This window comes from Siphateles boraxobius, unplaced genomic scaffold (genome assembly GCF_051911475.1).
Source record: "Siphateles boraxobius isolate OS27281-9 unplaced genomic scaffold, OSU_SipBor_1 188, whole genome shotgun sequence".
Classification (NCBI taxonomy): domain Eukaryota; kingdom Metazoa; phylum Chordata; class Actinopteri; order Cypriniformes; family Leuciscidae; genus Siphateles; species Siphateles boraxobius.
In genome coordinates this window covers 17501-40000 of record NW_027508797.1, presented here as the reverse complement: position 1 = coordinate 40000, position 22500 = coordinate 17501, and the positions used below count along the sequence as shown (strand labels likewise).

The 22500-nt window shown below is 39.0% G+C and overlaps 1 protein-coding gene across 2 annotated transcripts; it reads right to left on the bottom strand.

Moving 5' to 3' along the window:
- Window positions 1-12958: 12958 nt before the first annotated feature.
- LOC143741322 (cytochrome P450 1A1-like) lies at window positions 12959-21058 on the bottom strand. Of its 2 annotated transcripts, XR_013205002.1 has the most exons (8): window positions 20736-20805; window positions 19124-19978; window positions 18824-18950; window positions 17706-17795; window positions 17329-17452; window positions 17163-17249; window positions 14037-15155; window positions 12959-13989 (listed from the first exon to the last, which is right to left on the bottom strand). XR_013205002.1 is itself a non-coding variant. In XM_077233761.1 (7 exons), exons 2-7 carry the CDS (start codon window positions 19961-19963, stop codon window positions 14846-14848), a joined length of 1578 nt encoding a protein of 525 aa, XP_077089876.1. In that variant the 5' UTR covers window positions 19964-19978; window positions 20736-21058; the 3' UTR covers window positions 12959-14845. The 2 variants fall into 2 exon arrangements, 1 of the variants encoding a protein (XP_077089876.1); XM_077233761.1 differs by having other exon boundaries at window positions 12959-15155; window positions 20736-21058.
- Between the last annotated feature and the right edge of the window lie 1442 nt (window positions 21059-22500).

Below are 22500 nucleotides of genomic sequence, written 5' to 3'. Positions count from 1 at the left end.
TGATAATGGCGGTTATGGAAAAGGGCGGGACATTTCCCAAACACACTCGAAGCGCTCGACCAATCACAACACACTGCTCCAGCCGACCAATCAGAGCACAGTGTGCTTTTCAGAAGGAGGGGCTTCATAGAGACAGGAAGTAAACAGAGCGTTACTGACAGACTGGGAAGAGAGGAGCCGCAACAATGGAGAATATGAGGAAAATAATCAACATTCAAACAGGAAAACCTTACAAAAGGCACTTTAACATTGTAAATCTAGTAAAAAAAAAAATTATATTCTAATTAAAAAAAAGTACATGTATAACTCTATACTTTGTGTTAGATTGCCTTGGCATTAGCCTACAGAAACTACTGCGTTTCTAATAGAACTGAGTGTGTGATCGCTCTCTCCTGACCAATGCAATCAATCTTCTCTTTAGGAAAGCCATAGAAACACTATTATGGACTTTTCTTTTGCTATTGAGGCAAAGTGGAAGACAAAAAACGTTCCATTCATCACCACTACAGAATCTCACAGAACTATGACTCTTCTCCTGAGAAAGCTGTAAATGTGTGAGCATCAACCTGCGATTATTACGTGTCAGAAAAATCGCAGTGGCAACACGAGTGTCTAATTACACAATCTCTTCCAGATAAGCGTTTAAAGAAGGAGTCAGGTGTATCCCGTGGCCTACATCCCATCCCAACAGGCCTGACTCCCATTACTCCCGGTACTCTTCCCAGCATCAGTAACGGGGCGCGATCGAGGCGTTGTGCGCGTGCGAGCATGCGTGTGTCCGCGGAGATCATGATAGCGCTGATACACTTGTGTTCTAATGCATGCTCGAACAAAGCAAAAACAAAAAAAGAGGCTCAGGAACAAAAAAACTGGAAAAACCTGGTGTTCAGCCCCAGCCCAGCTGAGCTCTCACGCTAACACACACTCGCACGCAGTGTGTCAGTCAGTGCCAGGCGCGCCGCGCTCTCACGCAAGTCACGTATACACACACACACACACACACGCACGCACACACACAGCCTAATCAATCTACTACCCAATTAACACTAGTGGTCTCTGGTGTGGGGTAATGTAATCCATTCTGCAGTGTCCAGATTTGATCGTCTGATAACGGCCCGTTTTACATTATCTCACGGAGACAACCCAGGCCACGTTTGACCCTAAAATTAAAGGTGATTAGATAATTTTTTTTAAAAAAAAATAGAGAATATAAAAAATGCAGGGTTGTTTTTAACCCAAATTTGGGTCAAATATGGACAAACCCAACCGTTGGGTTCAAAATGTAATTTAAACATTCAACCCAACGGCTGGGTTTGTCCATTTTTGACTCAAATTTGGGTTAAAACAACCCTGCATTTTTAAAGTGCACCAATACTCATTAGTGTGACACATACAGGCCGTGTTGTTTCTCATTATATGCTTTATTACAGTCATTTTCTACTGTATTATAGTCAAAATTACTGTATTTTTAATTTTTAATCACTTTAAGGCAGTGCATCAAATGATGCATAAATAATAGCATTTCATTGTTTCTGTCATGATACAGTAATGATAATGAGATTTTCTGTGTCACGCTGCTTTTTCTTTTGTTTTGGGGGTGAAATGTGACCCGGACATGCTTCTGGCAGGTTTCGGTGAGATTCACCCGTTTACTAGAAGTCCAGTGATTTACTGACACTGTTTCTCAAGAATAGCTCGGATTTCATGCCGTACAGCTCAGATCGAAAGCTGGAAGTTCCCCGGAGAGGAAAATATTAATAAATCAAGCAGAAAGTCCTTATACCTTCATCATGACATCACCAGGAATGAGTGTGTGTCTCATCTGTACTGCAGACGTCCCGTATACGTGTGTGTGTGTGTGTGTCTGACAGCGTCTGCATGTTACAGGTCATGACATCAGATCTGCACACGCTTCAGTCACAGACACACATATTCACTAATCATCATGTTCAAAGGTTTGGGGTCAGTGAGATTTCGAAAAGTTTCTTCTGCGCAAGAATCACAAAATATTAAAATATAAATCAGCTGTCAGTGTCACATGATCCTTCAGAAATCATGATTTGATGCTCAATAAACATATATGGCTATTTTAAATGTTGAAAACTTTTGTTTTTCAGTATTCTTGAAAGCTTGACAGAAAGTTCAAAAGAACAGCATTTATTTGAAATAGAATCTTTTGTAATATCTTCAATTCAATGCATCCTTGATGAATAAAAGTATTAATTTCTTTGGTAGTTAATTAAAATATTATGTTCTCGTTGCTGTACTTGCATTGTCATGCATGAGTTGAATGTTTCTTTTTGCATCTCTAAAGTTTAGCGAGTCAATGCGCTGCAAAAAATGCTTTTCTTACTTAGTATTTATGTATTGTTTCCAGTCCAAATATATAAAACATTCTTAAATCAAGAAGCATTTTCTAGATGAGGAGAATGACATAAGAAATTCTATCTTGTTTTTTGATTTTAAAAAATAAAAAATTGAAAAATGGAAAACAAGAAAAAAAAATCTTAATTGAAATGGAAAACAAGAAAAAAAAATCTTAATTGAAATGGAAAACAAGAAAAAAAAATCTTAATTGAAATGGAAAACAAGAAAAAAAAATCTTAATTGAAATGGAAAACAAGATTATTTTTCTTAACACCATTCGGGGATAATTTTGCTTGTTTTAAGCAAAAACTCACTTAATTTTTTTTAAATTTCTTATGTCATTTTACTTATCTAGTAAATGCTTCTTGATTTAAGAATGTTTTAGATATTTGGACTGGAAAAAAGACAAAAGTACTAAGTAAGAAAAGCATTTATTGCAGTGTGTGAGATCCGACGGGAAGGTTTGTGAAGGCCTGCTATAAGAGACCCGACCTCCGACCTTCGACCTCCTTCTGTCCCTCAGGACCTGGAGTGAGTCGTGGTGCCGAGCATCGCGTGTGAAAACACCGGCCCTGCCCCTGTCCGTCTGCACCTCGGCCCCGTGTAATTTGTGCATTAACTGTTGGCCAGCGGCCGCGAGGGCAGAGATTACACAGAGAAAAGAAAAGGTGAACCGCCTTCTCAATCTATATCTTCTGCCCTCGCCGGCACACTGGGACTCCACTTCCTATTGTGGGGAATTTCCTGTGCTGAGAATGAAAGAAGGAAAGAGAAAGAGAAAAGGGGAGAAAGGCATGTAAACTTGCCTTGCGTAACCTCGTCCTCAGGAGGGGAGGGGGCGCTGTTTATTGATCTTAGTCACACGCATGTTATAAAGGGGAACTTTAGTATGGGCCCTTAGCACGCTATGGGAATCTGTGGAGGTCGCGCACTATCAGCAGAGGAAATGCCACCGAAGATGCCAGACGGCAGCGTGACACAATGATAAGTCAGTCTCCCATTCAGGAAAATTTCCTGGAAATGTCTAGGAATCGCTCTAAAGGGAACAAACAGTGCACATTGTACTAATTCTGCTGTGTACTAACACAGATCTGCTCGAAGCCAAAGGTCATCAAACACGGCCTGTTCAAAAGTCCTTTGGCTTGTAAATGAACACCAGCGCTTTAATCTTCCTCACTCATTAATCGCTGCCGTGCGTCTGTAATAACAGACTGTCTAACGAACCGCAGATGATAGTAACAGGGGTGGATCATGTGACCTCTGAATGCCTCTTACACAAACATCTCGAGCCACACTAGATTATATTTCTGCACTTCAACAGGAATATCTGGATTGTAAATGAACACAAAGCTCGTTTGAAGTGGTTTTAAATTGCATCTAATGTGATGGAGGGGAAGGTCTGTGATTTCAGGACTACATTCATCACACACTGCGTGTTACTGTCATACATGTTACTGTCATACGTGTTACTGTCATGTGTGTTACTGTCATACGTGTTACTGTCATGCGTGTTACTGTCATGCGTGTTACTGTCATACGTGTTACTGTCATGTGTGTTACTGTCATACGTGTTACTGTCATGCGTGTTACTGTCGTGTGTTACTGTCATGTGTTACTGTCATGTGTGTTACTGTCATGTGTGTTACTGTCATGTGTGTTACTGTCATACGTGTTACTGTCATGCGTGTTACTGTCATGTGTGTTACTGTCATGCGTGTAACTGCCATGTGTTACTGTCATGTGTGTTACTGTCATGTGTGTTACTGTCATGTGTGTTACTGTCATACGTGTTACTGTCATGCGTGTTACTGTCGTGTGTTACTGTCATACGTGTTACTGTCATGCGTGTCACTGTCATGCGTGTTACTGTCATGTGTGTTACTGTCATGTGTGTTACTGTCATGTGTGTTACTGTCGTGTGTTACTGTCATGTGTGTTACTGTCATGTGTGTTACTGTCATACGTGTTACTGTCATGCGTGTTACTGTCGTGTGTTACTGTCATACGTGTTACTGTCATGTGTGTTACTGTCATGTGTGTTACCGTCATGTGTGTTACCGTCATACTTGGTACTGTCATGCGTGTTACTGTCATGCGTGTTACTGTCATACGTGTTACTGTCATGCGTGTTACTGTCATGCGTGTTACTGTCATACGTGTTACTGTCATACGTTTTACTGTCATACGTGTTACTGTCATACGTTTTACTGTCATGCGTGTTACTGTCATGTGTGTTACTGTAATACGTGTTACTGTCATGCGTGTTACTGTCATACGTGTTACTGTCATGTGTGTTACTGTCATGTGTGTTACTGTCATGTGTGTTACTGTCATGTGTGTTACTGTCATACGTGTTACTGTCATGTGTGTTACTGTCATGTGTGTTACTGTCATACGTGTTACTGTCATGTGTGTTACTGTCATGTGTGTCATGTACTGTCATGCGTGTTACTGTCATGTGTGTTACTGTCATACGTGTTACTGTCATGCGTGTTACTGTCATGTGTGTTACTGTCATATGTGTTACTGTCATGCGTGTTACTGTCATGCGTGTTACTGTCATGTGTGTTACTGTCATGCTTGTTACTGTCATGTGTGCTACTGTCATGTGTGTTACTGTCATACATGTTACTGTCATGCATGTTACTGTCATACGTGTTTCTGTCATGTGCGTTACTGTTATGTATTTTACTGTCATGCGTGTTACTGTCATGCGTGTTACTGTCATGTGTGTTACTGTCATGCATGTTACTGTCATGTGCGTTACTGTCATGCGTATTACTGTCATGTGTGTTACTGTCATGCGTGTTACTGTCATGTGTGTTACTGTCATACGTGTTACTGTCATGCGTGTTACTGTCATGCGTGTTACTGTCATACATGTTACTGTCATGTGTGTTACTGTCATGTGTGTTACTGTCATGTGTGTTACTGTCATACGTGTTACTGTCATGTGTGCTACTGTCATGTGTGTTACTGTCATACATGTTACTGTCATGCATGTTACTGTCATACGTGTTTCTGTCATGTGTGTTACTGTCATGTGTGTTACTGTCATGTATTTTACTGTAATACGTGTTACTGTCATGCGTGTTACTGTCATGTGTGTTTCTGTCATACGTGTTACTGTCATGCGTGGTACTGTCATGTATGTTACTGTCATACGTGTTACTGTCATGTGTGTTACTGTCAAGCGTGTTACTGTCATGTATTTTACTGTAATACGTGTTACTGTAATACGTGTTACTGTCATGTGTGTTACTGTCATGTGTGTTACCGTCACGCGTTACTGTCATGTATGTTACTGTAATACGCGTTACTGTCATGCGTGTTACTGCCATGTATGTTACTGTCATATGTGTTACTGTCATACTTGTAACTGTCATGTGTGTTACTGTCATACGTGTTATTCTCATGTATGTTACTGTCATACATGTTACTTTCATGTGTGTTACTGTCATACGTCTTACTGTCATGTGTGTTACTGTCATACGTGTTACTGTCATGCGTTAATGACATACGTGTTATTCCGATACCTGTTGCTGTCATGTGGGTTACTGTCATGAGTGTCACTGTCATGCCTGACACTATCATGCTTGTTAATAAAAGAGCATATTCTGAAAAATGTTGGGAATCATACAACATTGAAGAAAGATTGAACAGTGTATGAAGTTAACAACACTGAGCGGGAATGGTGACGAACGTTCAAAAACTCGCAACTTTGACCATTATGGTTTATGTCTGCCACAAAAAAATCACACACACCTGAAAACAGCACATACTGAGTTCTAGGTCATGTGATTCAACGAGTCTGTCACACTAACTTCACATGTTCAGCTTCACACGCCAACCAGGATCTCTCAACTGATGCTGAGGATGATGATGATGATGAGGAAGATGAAGATGATGAGGATGAAGATGAGGACGATGATGAGGATGATGATGATGATGATGATGATGATGAAGATGATGATGAAGATGATGAGGATGATGAGGATGAAGATGAGGACGATGATGAGGATGATGACATGATGATGATGATGATGATGATGATGATGAAGATGATGATGATGAGCATGATGATGATGATGATGATGATGATGAAGGCTGATTCCTCTGCTAATCGCCAGAAGCTTCAGTTCCTTTATGTCTAACGCACTGCATGAAAGAGGGAGAATTTATAATACTCGTAATCAATTAAATGATTTATCATTTATTTGTTATTTAATGTCATATCAGCAACATATTCATGGCAAACTCAAGAGTAATACAGTTTAAATAATCATAATAACAAAATTTAAACTAGCTGTATACAATCATTTAACAATATTATGTCTACAAACAGTAAAAATAGTTATATAAAATCTTTTTTTCCAAGGATAAACTTTAAATAAATGTCTATTAATGTAGTTTTCTGAATAAAAACGTTGCCTAATATTATATTACAGCAGGACATTCCAATAAAATGCTCTACAGCCAAGGAATACTTACAAAAATCTTCCCCTTTCAGTAGATAAACATGGGTAAGTCTCGCACATACAGTCTGGTCATTTCTATTCTCAAAATGAAAACAATGGTTAGGTCTTTCGTTTGTAACTAGACATTCACTTCATATCATCTCATTCCATTTGCCACTGTTTTTAAATACACAAACAAATCATGCAATATAGATGACAGTCTGTTCATCTGTACCTGACAGATGGAGATGGATAGGCACACGCTTCACTTTGAAACACACCTGCTCCTGGACAACAGGAAGTGACATCAGCATCATGACCACACCATGACAGTATCACACCACATACCATAGGAGAGAATAATAACAATATCAATATTTCACATGATATTCTTGATCCTCCTCATGCGAGGGACCCACATCCTAAAATTTAAAAGGCATCTTTTATAAACAACTATATAATTTAGCTATAGACGGAAAAACTGATATTAGACATCTAAAATCAGTTTCCGTTAAGTTACATAATATATTCTTTCTACTCACCATAGTGGGCTACTGTTGTCACAGAACAGATGATTGCAAACCTGTAAAATGTGAATGGAGTTTATTGAATGACACACAGATTAACAGCAGGTGAGTCTCAGGATTGCAGATAGTTCTGGAGATACTAGCATATGGCTGAAAAGTTTTATCTTTAGTAGAGAAGTGGCTGGAGGACTGAAGACTGGCAGACGTAGACACACTGAAGACTGAAGAAGACTGAAGAAACACTGAAGACTGAAGAAGACTGAAGACACACTGAAGACTGAAGAAGACTGAAGACACATTGAAGACTATAGAAGACTGAAGACACTGAAGACTGAAGAAGACTGAAGACACACTGAAGACTGAAGACACACTGAAGACTGAAGAAGACTGAAGACACACTGAAGACTGAATAAGACTGAAGACACACTGAAGACTGAAGAAGACAGAAGAAGACTGAAGACTGAAGAAGACTGAAGACACACTGAAGACTGAATAAGAGTGAAGACACACTGAAGACGGAAGAAGACTGAAGAAACACTGAAGACTGAAGAAGACTGAAGACACACTGAAGACTGAAGAAGACTGAAGACACATTGAAGACTATAGAAGACTGAAGACACTGAAGACTGAAGAAGACTGAAGACACACTGAAGACTGAAGACACACTGAAGACTGAAGAAGACTGAAGACACATTGAAGACTATAGAAGACTGAAGACACTGAAGACTGAAGAAGACTGAAGACACACTGAAGACTGAAGACACACTGAAGACTGAAGAAGACTGAAGACACACTGAAGACTGAATAAGACTGAAGACACACTGAAGACAGAAGAAGACTGAAGAAGACTGAAGACACACTGAAGACTGAATAAGAGTGAAGACACACTGAAGACTGAAGAAGACAGAAGACACACTGAAGACTGAAGAAGACTGAAGACACACAGAAGACTGAATAAGACTGAAGACACACAGAAGACTGAAGAAGACTGAAGACACAATGAAGACTGAATAAGACTGAATGAAGACTGAAGAAGACAGAAGACACACAGAAGACTGAAGAAGACTGAAGACACACAGAAGACTGAAGAAGACTGAAGACACACAGACGACTGAAGAAGACTGAAGACACACTGAAGACTGAAGATGACTGAAGACACAATGAATAAGACTGAAGACACACATAAGACTGAAGACACACATAAGACTGAAGAAGACTGAAGACACACAGAAGACTGAAGAAGACTGAAGACACAGAAGACTGAAGACATACATTAGACTGAAGACACACAGAAGACTGAAGAAGACTGAAGACACACAGAAGACTGAAGAAGACTGAAGACACACTGAAGAAGACTGAAGACACACAGAAGACTGAAGAAGACTGAAGACTGAAGAAGACTAAAGAAGACTGAAGACACACAGAAGACTGAAGAAGACTAAAGAAGACTGAAGACACACTGAAGACTAAAGAAGACTGAAGACACAAAGAAGACTGAAGAAGACTGAAGACACACAGAAGACTGAAGAAGACTGAAGACACACTGAAGACTAAAGAAGACTGAAGACACAATGAATTAGACTTAAGACACACAGAAGACTGAAGACACAGAAGACTGAAGACACAGAAGACTGAAGACACAAAGAAGACTGAAGAAGACTGAAGACGGAAGAAGACTGAAGACACAATGAATAAGACTGAAGACACACAGAAGACTGAAGACACACATAAGACTGAAGAAACACATAAGGCTGAAGACTGAAGAAGACTGAAAACACACAGAAGACTAAAGAAGATTGAAGACACACAGAAGACTGAAGAAGACTGAAGAAGACTTCACAGGTTAGTATTTAACTAGTATTGCACATGTTAGTATTGCACAGGAAAGTAATGCACAAGTACTGAACAGGTAAGTATCCTAACCTGTGCAATATTTATCTTTGCATTACTTACCTGTAATGCATAGATAAATATTGCACAGGTTAGTATTGCACAGGTTAGTAGTGCACAGGTTAGTATTGAACTGGTAAATACTGCACATGTTAGCATTGCTCAGGTTAGTATTGCACAGGTAAGTATTGCACAGGTAAGTATTGAACTGGTAAGTATTGCACAGGTTAGTATTGCACAGGTTAGTATTGAACTGGTAAGTATTGCACATGGTAGTATTGCACAGGTTAGTATTGCACAGGTAAGTAGTGCACAGGTAAGTATTGCACAGGTTAGTATTGCACATGTTAGTATTGAACTGGTAAGTATTGCACAGGTGAGTATTGCACAGGTAAGTATTGCACAGGTAAGTATTGCACAGGTGCAAGGGTAAGTATTACACAGGTAAGTATTGCACAGATGAGTATTGCCCAGGTGAGTATTGCCCAGGTAAGTATTGCACAGGTAAGTATCGTACAGGTATGTATTGCACAGGTGAGTATTGCACAGGTGAGTATTGCACAGGTAAGTATTGCACAGGTTAGTATTGCACAGGTAAGTAGTGCACAGGTGAGTATTGCACAGGTGAGTATAGCACAGGTAAGTATCGTACAGGTAAGTAGTGCACAGGTAAGTAGTGCAAAGGTGAGTATTGCACAGGTGAGTATTGCACAGGTAAGTATCGTACAGGTAAGTAGTACACAGGTAAGTATTGCACAGGTAAGTATTGCACAGGTAAGTATCGTACAGGTAAGTAGTACACAGGTAAGTATTGCACAGGTAAGTATTGCACAGGTAAGTATCGTACAGGTAAGTAGTGCACAGGTAAGTATTGCACAGGTAAGTATCGTACAGGTAAGTAGTGCACAGGTAAGTAGTGCACAGATAAGTATTGCACAGGTAAGTTTCGTACAGGTAAGTAGTGCACAGGTAAGTAGTGCACAGGTAAGTATTGCACAGGTAAGTATCGTACAGGTAAGTAGTGCACAGGTAAGTAGTGCACAGATATGTATTGCACAGGTAAGTATCGTACAGGTAAGTAGTGCACAGATAAGTATTGCACAGGTAAGTATTGCACAGGTAAGTAGTGCACAGATAAGTATTGCACATGTAAGTATCGTACAGGTAAGTAGTGCACTGGTAAGTAGTGCACAGATATGTATTGCACAGGTAAGTATTGCACAGGTAAGTAGGGCACAGGTGAGTATTGCACAGGTAAGTATCGTACAGGTAAGTAGTGCACAGGTAAGTAGTGCACAGGTGAGTATTGCACAGGTGAGTAGTCCACAGGTAAGTATCGTACAGGTAAGTAGTGCACAGGTAAGTAGTGCACAGATAAGTATTGCACAGGTAAGTATTGCACAGGTAAGTAGTGCACAGATAAGTATTGTACAGGTAAGTATTGCACAGGTAATTAGTGCACAGATAAGTATTGTACAGGTAAGTAGTGCACAGGTAAGTAGTGCACAGATAAGTATTGTACAGGTAAGTAGTCCACAGGTAAGTATCGTACAGGTAAGTAGTGCACAGGTAAGTAGTGCACAGATAAGTATTGCACAGGTAAGTAGTGCACAGGTAAGTAGTGCACAGATAAGTATTGTACAGGTAAGTAGTGCACAGGTAAGTAGTGCACAGATAAGTATTGCACAGGTAAGTAGTCCACAGGTAAGTATCGTACAGGTAAGTAGTGCACAGGTAAGTAGTGCACAGGTAAGTAGTGCACAGATAAGTATTGCACAGGTAAGTAGTGCACAGGTAAGTAGTGCACAGGTAATTAGTGCACAGATAAGTATTCTACAGGTAAGTAGTGCACAGATAAGTATTGTACAGGTAAGTATCGTACAGGTAAGTATTGCACAGGTAAGTATCGTACAGGTAAATAGTGCACAGGTAAGTATTGTACAGGTAAGTAGTGCACAGATAAGTATTGCACACGTAAGTAGTGCACAGATAAGTATTGTACAGGTAAGTAGTGCACAGATAAGTATTGCACACGTAAGTAGTGCACAGATAAGTATTGTACAGGTAAGTAGTGCACAGGTAAGTAGTGTACAGGTAAGTATTGTACAGGTAAGTAGTGCACAGATAAGTATTGCACAGGTAAGTAGTGCACAGATAAGTATTGCACAGGTAAGTAGTGCACAGATAAGTATTGCACACGTAAGTAGTGCACAGATAAGTATTGCACACGTAAGTAGTGCACAGATAAGTATTGTACAGGTAAGTAGTGCACAGGTAAGTAGTGCACAGATAAGTATTGCACACGTAAGTAGTGCACAGATAAGTATTGTACAGGTAAGTATTGCACAGGTAAGTAGTGCACAGATAAGTATTGCACAGGTAAGTAGTGCACAGATAAGTATTGCACAGGTAAGTAGTGCACAGATAAGTATTGCACACGTAAGTAGTGCACAGATAAGTATTGTACAGGTAAGTAGTGCACAGGTAAGTAGTGCACAGATAAGTATTGCACACGTAAGTAGTGCACAGATAAGTATTGTACAGGTAAGTATTGCACAGGTAAGTAGTGCACAGATAAGTATTGCACAGGTAAGTAGTGCACAGATAAGTATTGCACAGGTAAGTATTGCACAGGTAATTAGTGCACAGATAAGTATTGCACACGTAAGTAGTGCACAGATAAGTATTGCACAGGTAAGTAGTGCACAGGTAAGTAGTGCACAGGTAAGTAGTGCACAGGTAAGTAGTGCACAGGTAAGTATCGTACAGGTAAGTAGTCGGGAAGAAGTTCAGGGTTGAACAACGAGACCAGACAATGTGAACTGGGTGTGCTGGTCTTTATGGTGACTGTTGTGATTGCGTGCAGGTGGTGTTGATCAGTAATCAGGTGATTAGGAATGTATGTAAGAATCTGGTGCTGAGGGCGTGATGATGGTGTGGCTGATTCTGTGACAACTGTGATGTTAAATATATTGTTAATTTATTTATTTATTCACATTTAAATTTTTCAGTCCACATTTATTTGAATTGCGCTTTTCACAATATACATCGTTTCAAAGAACATTACAATTTAGAGTGAGCTGTCATCAGAGGTGACTGTCTTTCAGAAATATTCATATACAAAATCACAGTTAGCTAAAAATTTATTAATTTAAACAATGTATTAATTTAAGGCAGAAACAAAACTATTTTAAAACTTTTTAAAACCTTTATTATTCATTTTATTATATTTAATATAATATTATTTAAAATAAATATATTTAATTCAAATATATTTAAAATACATTTTAATTTAAGTAATTTAATTTTAAAAGTATATTTAAAAGCATCTGATTACATAACTACTTCAATTAATCAGTCTTGATTTAAAAAAAAATACATATTCAATTATAACTACATATTTAACACAGCATTTTTGATCCTTAAAGGGACAGTTCACCCCCAAAAAAAATAAAATTCTGTCATCATTCTGATCTTTAACCTGTACAAGTTTCTTACTTCTGTTGAACACAAAAGAAGAGATTATAAAGAATGTTGGTAACCACTCAACACTGACTAGTGTTTTTTGATCTACTATGGAAGTCAAACATCATCTGTTTGATTACATTCTTTAAAATATCATCTTCTGTGTTCAACAACATGAGGGAGAATAAATGCTGACAGAATTTTCATTTTTGAGTGACTATCCCTTTAAATAAAGACAAATAGAGACAGACATTCACAATAAAAGTTTTATTATTCATTTAGCAATCATAAATAGCTTATGCAAAAACAATGCAACTGCTGGCAAAGTTGATATGAGAGCACATTTGCAGGAATTATTTATAGTACTACTTCAGACGTGAAATTCCTTCATTACACAAGAGTCACAGAGAGTATCAGGTCAGTGTTTCAGGAGGAAAGTTTGATCGAGAATCATATTGAACGTCCAGAAGGACCTTGATAAATACAAAAACAGTAGATCATCACTCTGTACAAACGTAAGATCAGGCACATGGTAAAAGTGTCAGCATATTTACACGGGGCGGATCACATTCTGGGATGTAATGAAACAGAAAACAGCTTCAGTGTTTGTTGTCCAGCAGAAGAACCTGCGTTAAGCTTATGAGAATATACAGGCACTCGCTCTTATCTCGGCTCTTTATTTGGAAGCACAAATATGTTATCAGCTTTTGAGTTTTGAAAGGATAAACTCATACAGACGTGCATCTGCATTCGAGAACACAGATGTATGTACATGATAGAGGCGAGACTCTGGATTACGGCACGTTCACACCAAGGATGATAACTATGAAGATAACGATAAAGATATAGTTCTAAAAATCGTTCTCCATATGAATCCACTCGAATTTAAAGTACTCGCGTTTTTAAAATGGAAGACGACATTGTGGAGAAGTTTTTTTTTGTGTTGTTTTTATTCCACTATTGATGTTGTCAGCTGTTAGATTAGATTGATTACACTACACGCATGTGTGTGTGTGTGATCTCAGAATAACCCCCCTTCAGGTGTGTGTGTGTGTGTGTGTGTGTGTGTGTGTGTGTGTGTGTGTGTGTGTGTGTGTGTGTGTGTGTGTGTGTGATCTCAGAATAACCCCCCTTCAGGTGTGTGTGTGTGTGTGTGTGTGTGTGTGTGTGATCTCAGAATAACCCCCCTTCAGGTGTGTGTGTGTGTGTGTGTGTGTGTGATCTCAGAATAACCCCCCTTCAGGTGTGTATGTGTGTGTGTGTGTGATCTCAGAATAACCCCCCTTCAGGTGTGTATGTGTGTGTGTGTGTGATCTCAGAATAAACCCACTTCAGGTGTGTGTGTGTGTGTGTGTGTGTGATCTCAGAATAAACCCCCTTCAGGTGTGTGTGCGTGTGTGTGTGTGTGTGATCTCAGAATAAACCCCCTTCAGGTGTGTGTGTGTGTGTGTGTGATCTCAGAATAAACCCCCTTCAGGTGTGTGTGTGTGTGTGTGTGTGTGTGTGTGTGTGCGTGTGTGTGTGTGATCTCAGAAAAAAACCCCTTCAGGTGTGTGTGTGTGTGTGTGTGTGTGATCTCAGAATAAACCCCCTTCAGGTGTGTGTGTGTGTGTGTGTGTGTGTGTGTGTGTGTGTGATCTCAGAAAAAAACCCCTTCAGGTGTGTGTGTGTGTGTGTGTGTGATCTCAGAATAAACCCCCTTCAGGTTTGTGTGTGTGTGTGTGTGTGTGTGTGTGTGTGTGTGTGTGTGTGTGATCTCAGAAAAAAACCCCTTCAGGTGTGTGTGTGTGTGTGTGTGTGTGTGTGTGTGTGATCTCAGAAAAAAACCCCTTCAGGTGTGTGTGTGTGTGTGTGTGTGACTGTGTGTGTGTGTGTGTGTGTGTGTGTGTGTGTGTGTGTGTGTGTGTGTGTGTGTGTGTGTGTGATCTCAGAATAAACCCCCTCAGGCTGATGAAGACCTGATCCTGATCACCCTGTCGGGTTTATTCTGATATAACAACCGGCTGGATGTGGATCATCCCTTACGTATAGTTTTCGCTCTTGGTGTGAACGGGCCTTTATGACGGTTGAAACGACTGGCACCAGAACTGATACAAACATCTTTCAAATATTTGGCATTGCAAGCTTTTCACAGGATCGCTACGGATTCCAACTCAGACCGGATCCGGGTTGTGGCGAGACTCGTAGCAGACAGCGCTTGTGCTTCATCGTCAGCCCGTATTCTGGTGTCATATCCAGCATTTCTCCCGGCATCCCGCTGAACTTTAACCTCTGGAGAAGGATGGCCAGGAACAGAAAGACTTCGGCCCGACCGATGGACTCTCCGATGCAGCGCCGCTTGCCCAGGCCGAACACCAGAACTTTCTCTCCTTCCGGCTTGTTCAGGTCCGTCCCGTCGGCGCTGAGGAACCGGTCAGGGTTGAAGCACGACGGGTCCTTCCACAGTTCCCTGCAAGTAGAGACAGACGCGTCACTGCACTGCTTTTCCATAGTTTTCACCTGTAAACATACATGCGTTTGACACTTGGTGCTCTTTGGTCATTTGTTGTTGTTGGGGTTTTTTCTACATCGGAATGGTAAGAAACTTGGTAAAGGTTTTGGCACTTGCTGTGTGAACACACACAGAAAAAAAATCATGGACGTGATTCGAACAGGTTAAATGGACCTGAAAAAAATGAGTCACACTTGTGCTCCTCGTGGTCAAAAATGAGCGCATTGGAAATTAATGGGAAGCGAATCTCCTCTAGTGGAAGCGTTTGGTACTGCAGCCGAACACACTCTCACTGAACGCTCATTTACTGAGATATCAGCTCACATGTGGAACACAACTTGCTTAGATTTTACTTACAGTTTTAGAGTAAAACATGTTATATATATTTCATATAAAAATTTTAAATAGTATTTTTGCACATTTTTTATAACAATAAATGTAAAATTCTGTAACTTTTTTCAAGTTCACTTTTTAAAACTTTTTTCACTTCAGCAATAATCTGCCAAGTGTCGTCTTTGAAAAGAGATCAAACTTCAGTCTGTCGCTCTAAAGCGCTCAAGATTTACCACAGTTTAAGTTGGAAATTCAATTTTCAGGTTTATGCTCAAAAAGTATATAAATACAGCGTAAATATAATTTTGTATCATAAGATCTCCTAAAAATATAAAATATTAAATAAAAAACATTATCAAACTAAAATATAGTACACTAATTTTTAATGTAAATAAAAAAATTAATTTCGGTCATTTTGACCGACACAAAGAGCACCAGAGGGTAAAACGTGTTTCTGTTTTTTCCCGCTGTTACACTTCCCTTATTTCTTTATTTAGTTAAAGTTCCCCTGTGGTGAAAATCCAGCTTTTAATGTTGTTTATGTGTCTATGTGGTGTTTTTAACATGCTTTAAGACAAACCATGTGTAAATTCATAAGTCGACAGCATTGCTGAGTATTTCCTCCTTAAAACTGCAGTGAACCAAAGACAGTCTCAAAAACACGCTTTGAAATCGCTGGTGTTTCTGACGTCACAAACTACCTTGTAACCAATCAGATCAACGTGTGATCGTCAACCAGTGGATCTCTGAGTGAGTGAGTGGAGGCGGGGCTCATTTGCATATACAATGAGGCAAGGGTGTCGAGTTACATTCAAGATAATTTAAGGCATGAAGACATTTTTTAAAGGAAAAACGTTTAAATAAGTAATTTTGGTGATCAAAGATTAAGATAAAATAATTGACTATAGGGGAACTTTAAATCTATTTTAATCAAATTTCATTTACTATTTATTTTAATCCATTTAATTATAATCCTTTTATATCTTTACATTTCTATTAATGTATTTTTTATTATTTGTTTTACATTGTTACATGTTTTTCTCTAAACCTTTATGGCAAACATGTTTGAAAACCCCTGCTTTAAGGAGTAACTGTATCACTTATAAAAAAGTACTATGGTATTTTAGAGATTTACTATGGTATTCTTGGAAGTACCATGGAAGGGAAACCATTTAAATATATGTAAAAGTACAATAGTATTTCCACCTGATACTAATTTATAATACTATAAACTATACCGGTTTAAAATATTATTAGGGAAAAATGCATTATATTAGATTATGTATTAAAATATATTTTTATTATTTAAGCAATTTTTATTGTTTGCTTATTTGAATCTAATATTAATATCAAATTTAATATATTAAAAATCATTGTACCATAGTATCGCCACAGACAGCACACTAATTTATTATATTATATACTACACCAGTTTAAAATAATATTAGGAAAAAAGAAAATGTATTATTTAATTATTGATTGATTTAAATAAATTTTTATTGCTTGCTTATTACTTAAATATATTAAATAGAAAATATGTATTTCAAATCAGTACTTTTGTTAAACCCACAGTAGTACAGTGATACTCTAAACGCGTCTCACAATTGCATGAACTCATTGTAATAAACTCACGGGTCGTGGTTGACCTGCCACTGGTTTATAAACACACAGGTGTCTCCGGGAATGAAATATCCATTGAGCGACGTGTCTTTAGACGTACTGAAAGAGAAGAACACAGCACAGTTAACTGGAGTCCCGTGTGTCTTCTGTCAGGAGCTCATGATGCTGTTAAACTCACCAGTGAGGAATGGTGAACGGAAGGAACGAGGAGTGACGGAAGATCTCCAGGATAAAGGCCTCGAGAAGCGGCAGGTCCGCTCTGTCCGACAAGCGCGGCGTACGATCCATTCCGATCTTTGCTTCTAGAAAACATTTTAATTTTTTAAATGTCCGATTTTAAAACACAATCTCATGGAAATTCAGAACTATTTTACTATTTTACATTGCTGGCTATGATCTGTTTGTGCCCCAGTGTTGGTTATGTTTAACGGTGTACCTTTTTTCTACAAATCATGCTTCAATATGAATTTATGTGAATCGCCACCTTGTAAAAAACAGTTGCATTCAAATGCAATAGAATTTAAATGCAATATCTGTCCATCTAAACAGACTCACTCAGTTCTTCCTGCAGGCGTTCCTGGATCTCGGGATAGGCCACTAGATAGACGATAGCCCAGGACAGAGCCGTGCTGATGGTGTCGAAACCTGCCGATGAGCACACACACACACACACACACACACACACACGCCTCAGTATCATCCATTGAACATTCTGGCCGATATAGATAACCGATAATGCTTCATATTTGAAAACCGATAATTGATATATTGACCGATAAATCTAAATCCAAATTTTTATATCATTTTTTGAAAGCCTGATTACAAAAAAAAGTAATCCATGCACGCGTATGAACATTCTGGCCGATAACCGATAATTCTTTACATTTGAAGGGAGTTAACCGATATATATATATTGGCTGATAATTCTAAATCCAAATTTTTATATAATTTTTTAAAGTCTGATTACAAAACAAAGTCATCCATGCACCCATATGAACATTCTGGCCGATAACAAAAACCGATAACGCTTCATATTTGAAAACCGATAATTGATATATTGACCGATAAATCTAAATCCAAATTTTTATATAATTTTTTAAAGTCTGATTACAAAACAAAGTCATCCATGCACCCATATGAACATTCTGGCCGATAACAAAAACCGATAACGCTTCATATTTGAAAACCGATAATTGATATATTGACCGATAAATCTAAATCCAAATTTTTATATAATTTTTTAAAGTCTGATTACAAAACAAAGTCATCCATGCACCCATATGAACATTCTGGCCGATAACAAAAACCGATAACGCTTCATATTTGAAAACCGATAATTGATATATTGACCGATAAATCTAAATCCAAATTTTTATATAATTTTTGAACGCCTGATTACAAAAGTCTATCATTAAAAGCCATGTCCCAAACACACAATTATAATGTTCTCATTATGACACTTATTGTATTTTTCCTTTTTGAAGTGATTTCAATCCTATTTCAATTCAAAAGCATCATATTGAACAGTGCGCATCTGAAGCGTCTCAGCTGGAGGGAACAATACATTATTTATCGGCTTTAATTTATCGGCCAAATATATCGGTTTCAATAACATTTCAAAGAACATATATCGACTGATACCGATATCTCGTGATCCCGAATCCAGAACTCACCGGCTCCGAAGAGGTCATTGACGATTCCAACGATCTTCTCGTCGGACACTTGTACGTTCGAGTTCTCGTCCAGCTTGCGGTCTTCGCAGTGGTCGATGAGCGAGTCAGTGATGTCACGGATGTTGTCCTGAAACACATTGAAACAAATTGTAATATGGACTCATGCATTTTTGTAAAGCTGCTTTGAAACGATGTGTATTGTGAAAAGTGCGATACAAATAAATGTGAATTGAATTAATTCTGTTACAATTCTATTATATAAAGCGCTTAAAAACTGATCTGACGGATAAAAGCGCCCACCTTGTCGAACCTGTCGTAATGATCCGAGACGATCTTCTGAATGAACTTGCTGAAGCGAGCGTTAATGTCAAAGAATTTCTTCATGGATGCACTGGGAAAGATGCGCAGAAACGGGATGAAGTCCGCTGGATTCCCGCTTCCAACGATCTTCCCGAACTCGTCGCTCAGGTTCACCAAACCCACCAGCTCGTCGTCGTCGTGGCTGTAGCGGCGGCCGAAGCAGATCCCGCAGATCACGTTAGCCACGGACACCACGATGTGCCGGAACGGGTCGAAGCTCCCGTCGGACTCCATGACGGTGTGAAGCCTCTGGATCAGATACTGTCCCTCTTTGCTGATGTGTTCTTCCAAAGCGCAGGAATACTCTGAGCTCTCGCCCTGAACCGTGGAGAAGGTCCTCAATGCGCTAAGAGCTAGTTTTCGACGCGCACGCCAAACTCCCACCTTATCCGTGCTGAACGCTAAACTCTTCCCGTCGCTGATGAACCTGGTGCTGTAGAGATCGGGACGCCCGGAGAACTCCTCGCCCTGTTTGAGGAGCGCCTGTCGGATCACATCGTTCCCGCTGAGCACCACCACGGGACGCATGCCGATCTGGATCTGGAAGACCGGCCCGTAACACTTACTCATGGCGGTCAGGCTCAGATGCGGGTTGCTTCCCACTTCCAGAACGTTCCCGATGATGGGAAGTGGCTTGGGTCCGGGAAGCTTCTGGAGCCCGTCGGGAATCTTGGTGCGCATGAGGCGCATCAGCAGATACACAACACATATGGTGATGATGGCCACGAGGCTCTCGGACACTGAGATCGGGCCCAGAAGCGGAACAACCGTTAGAGGCATTGCTGAACGCGTTACCTGCACAAAACAACAGAGAGATCAAAACGACTGACTGAGATGGAGAGAAATTCTGTAGTAACACACACAAAAAGAGATCTGTCTTTCTGCAGCCTGTGCCATTGCATGAGGTTTTTTTAGTTCATGCATGCAAATAACTGATTTATTTTACACACAGGATAATGTAATACTAAAAGAAAAAATGTGTCTTTCTGCAACCTGCAACCATTGCATGAGGTTTTTTAGTTCATGCATGCAACTAACTGATATATTTTTGCAGTTTAACCAATGCATATTGTTTGGTTATTTGCATTTCGCAAAATCCATTAATGATAAACTACACGTGGAGTGATTTGCCTCAAGGTCAGAGCGCATATCTGAGACACACACACCTTTCAAATGCCCTATAATACACTAATTCATGCAGTGCAACTTCTTATTTAGTTCTGAAAACTTTCTGAACAAAGGAACATATAGGCAAGGGTCAATGAATATATATATATATATATATATATATATATATATATATATATATATATATATATATATATATATATATAATAAAATTAAGTTCATATTTAAATCTAAAACTCTATAATAATAAAAGCATTTTGACCATGCATATCAGTCAGTGAACAAGCAGTACAATATTAATAATACTACTAAGGCAAGTAAGAAACTAGAAATAATTAATAGTTTGCAGTATAAATTATAAAATAACATCTGCACATATGATTAAATATTCCGTAAATGAAAAAGGCATTGACAGCTGACTTACACAGAGTGATCTGACGAATATTTCCCTGTCTCTTCTCTTCTGAATGTGTGTATCCAGTCAATCTGAGAGTGTTGAGGAGTCGTGCGCGAGACGCTTTATAGAGGAGAGCGCGTCGCGATTGGCTGCTGCCGCGTGACGTCATGCTCTGTGAATGAGAATCAGTGATTTGAGTGAGATTTATTACTGATCAGCGCAACATTAATGAGTTATTAATGAGACTGAGTTCTCTTGCGTTTCCACAAATCTATGGCAATTTTTTTTAATTGAAAAAGAAAATATAGCCTATAGGCTATTTATATAGATATATTTTTTTTATTATTATAAAATGTAAATTCAATTTCAAAATGTTTTAGCATATATATATATATATTACATATATTTTTCAAAAGTCCCTTTAATCAAACAATTAATTAATCAATCAATCAATAAAAAATAAATAAAAAGACCAACTAAAAGACCCTAAATGAATATGAATAAGTTAAGCTTTGTTGGGCAATATTTATCATGATACTATTGTGATAATAATTCAATTCACATTTATTTGTATAGGTAATACACATCGTTTCAAAGCAGCTTTACAGAAAGCGCATGAGTCCAGATTACAATTTAGAGTGATCTGTTATCAGAGGTGACTGCAAAGTTATGTATTTCAGAAATGTACAAATACAAAGCACACCGTTAGCTAAAAATATATTAATTAAAGGCAGAAACAATGAGCTCATTCAAACAAGTAATGAATACTTTTTTGTTAACAAATGAATATGACATAAAAAATTTCAGCATTGGTGCATGTTGATTCAGAGCTTTCGTCATCAATCAATGCATAGGCCGAGAAATAAATGCACAATGCAGATTATAGATTATATTCTTAATTCTTAAAAATACTAATCCATGTAAATAGAAAAAAGGAAAGAATGAACGTAAACACGCTTCTTCTTGTTCATTGATCAGATCTTAATCGTCAGAATGTAGTGCCATAAATAAATTTGACAGTTTCAGCAATTATAGGACTAAATAAATAGTTTATTGCAACACATCTGATGATTGCCTACAAGACACAGTCGCGCATTGATCTGCGGGTTCATGTTCCGCCTGGCACGCGCTCGGAACTCATTAAGCAACAGGTAAAGCATCGCGTGCAAAGGTGTGTGTGTTTCAGAGCCCCTGCACTACAGTTCTCGCGTGCAAAGGTGTGTGTGTTTCAGAGCCCCTGCACTACATTTTTCACAGTTCTCGCTCGCTGTGTCAACAGGAAAAGCCGCCAGAATGGAGTAAAAGCGTGTGACCCTTATAGAGCTGCAGTAAATCAGAGTCTCTGAGTTTTGTGGTCGGTTTCCTTTGGAAGAGTCTCGCGACCTCAGACTGTTATCGTGATTTGAAGCACGCTAAGATAAACAGCATCGCGTGCGTGCACCTGTGGCGCGCGGGTTAAACATTGCCCGCGTTGCGTGAGAGCGCGAGCGCGCGTGCGCGAGGATGCTGGAGGGGCACACGAGTTCAGTTTCTTCAGCATAACTGCAACTAGAGATCCTTCATCTGTCATTTCATGCACGCGCAGTGATCCTGTGATTTCAGCAGTGCACGCTTTTGTTCATCGTTTCTGTGGTATTTGATCGTAAATCATTTCTTTGAGTGAGAACGAGATGTTCAGCCGACACTGATCATCTTCAGAGAGATGTATCTTTATAACGCGAGATCTGTTTATTAAAGATCATGTCATGAAGGATCTGTGAGAATCAATGTCCCTCTAATGTCCTAAAACATC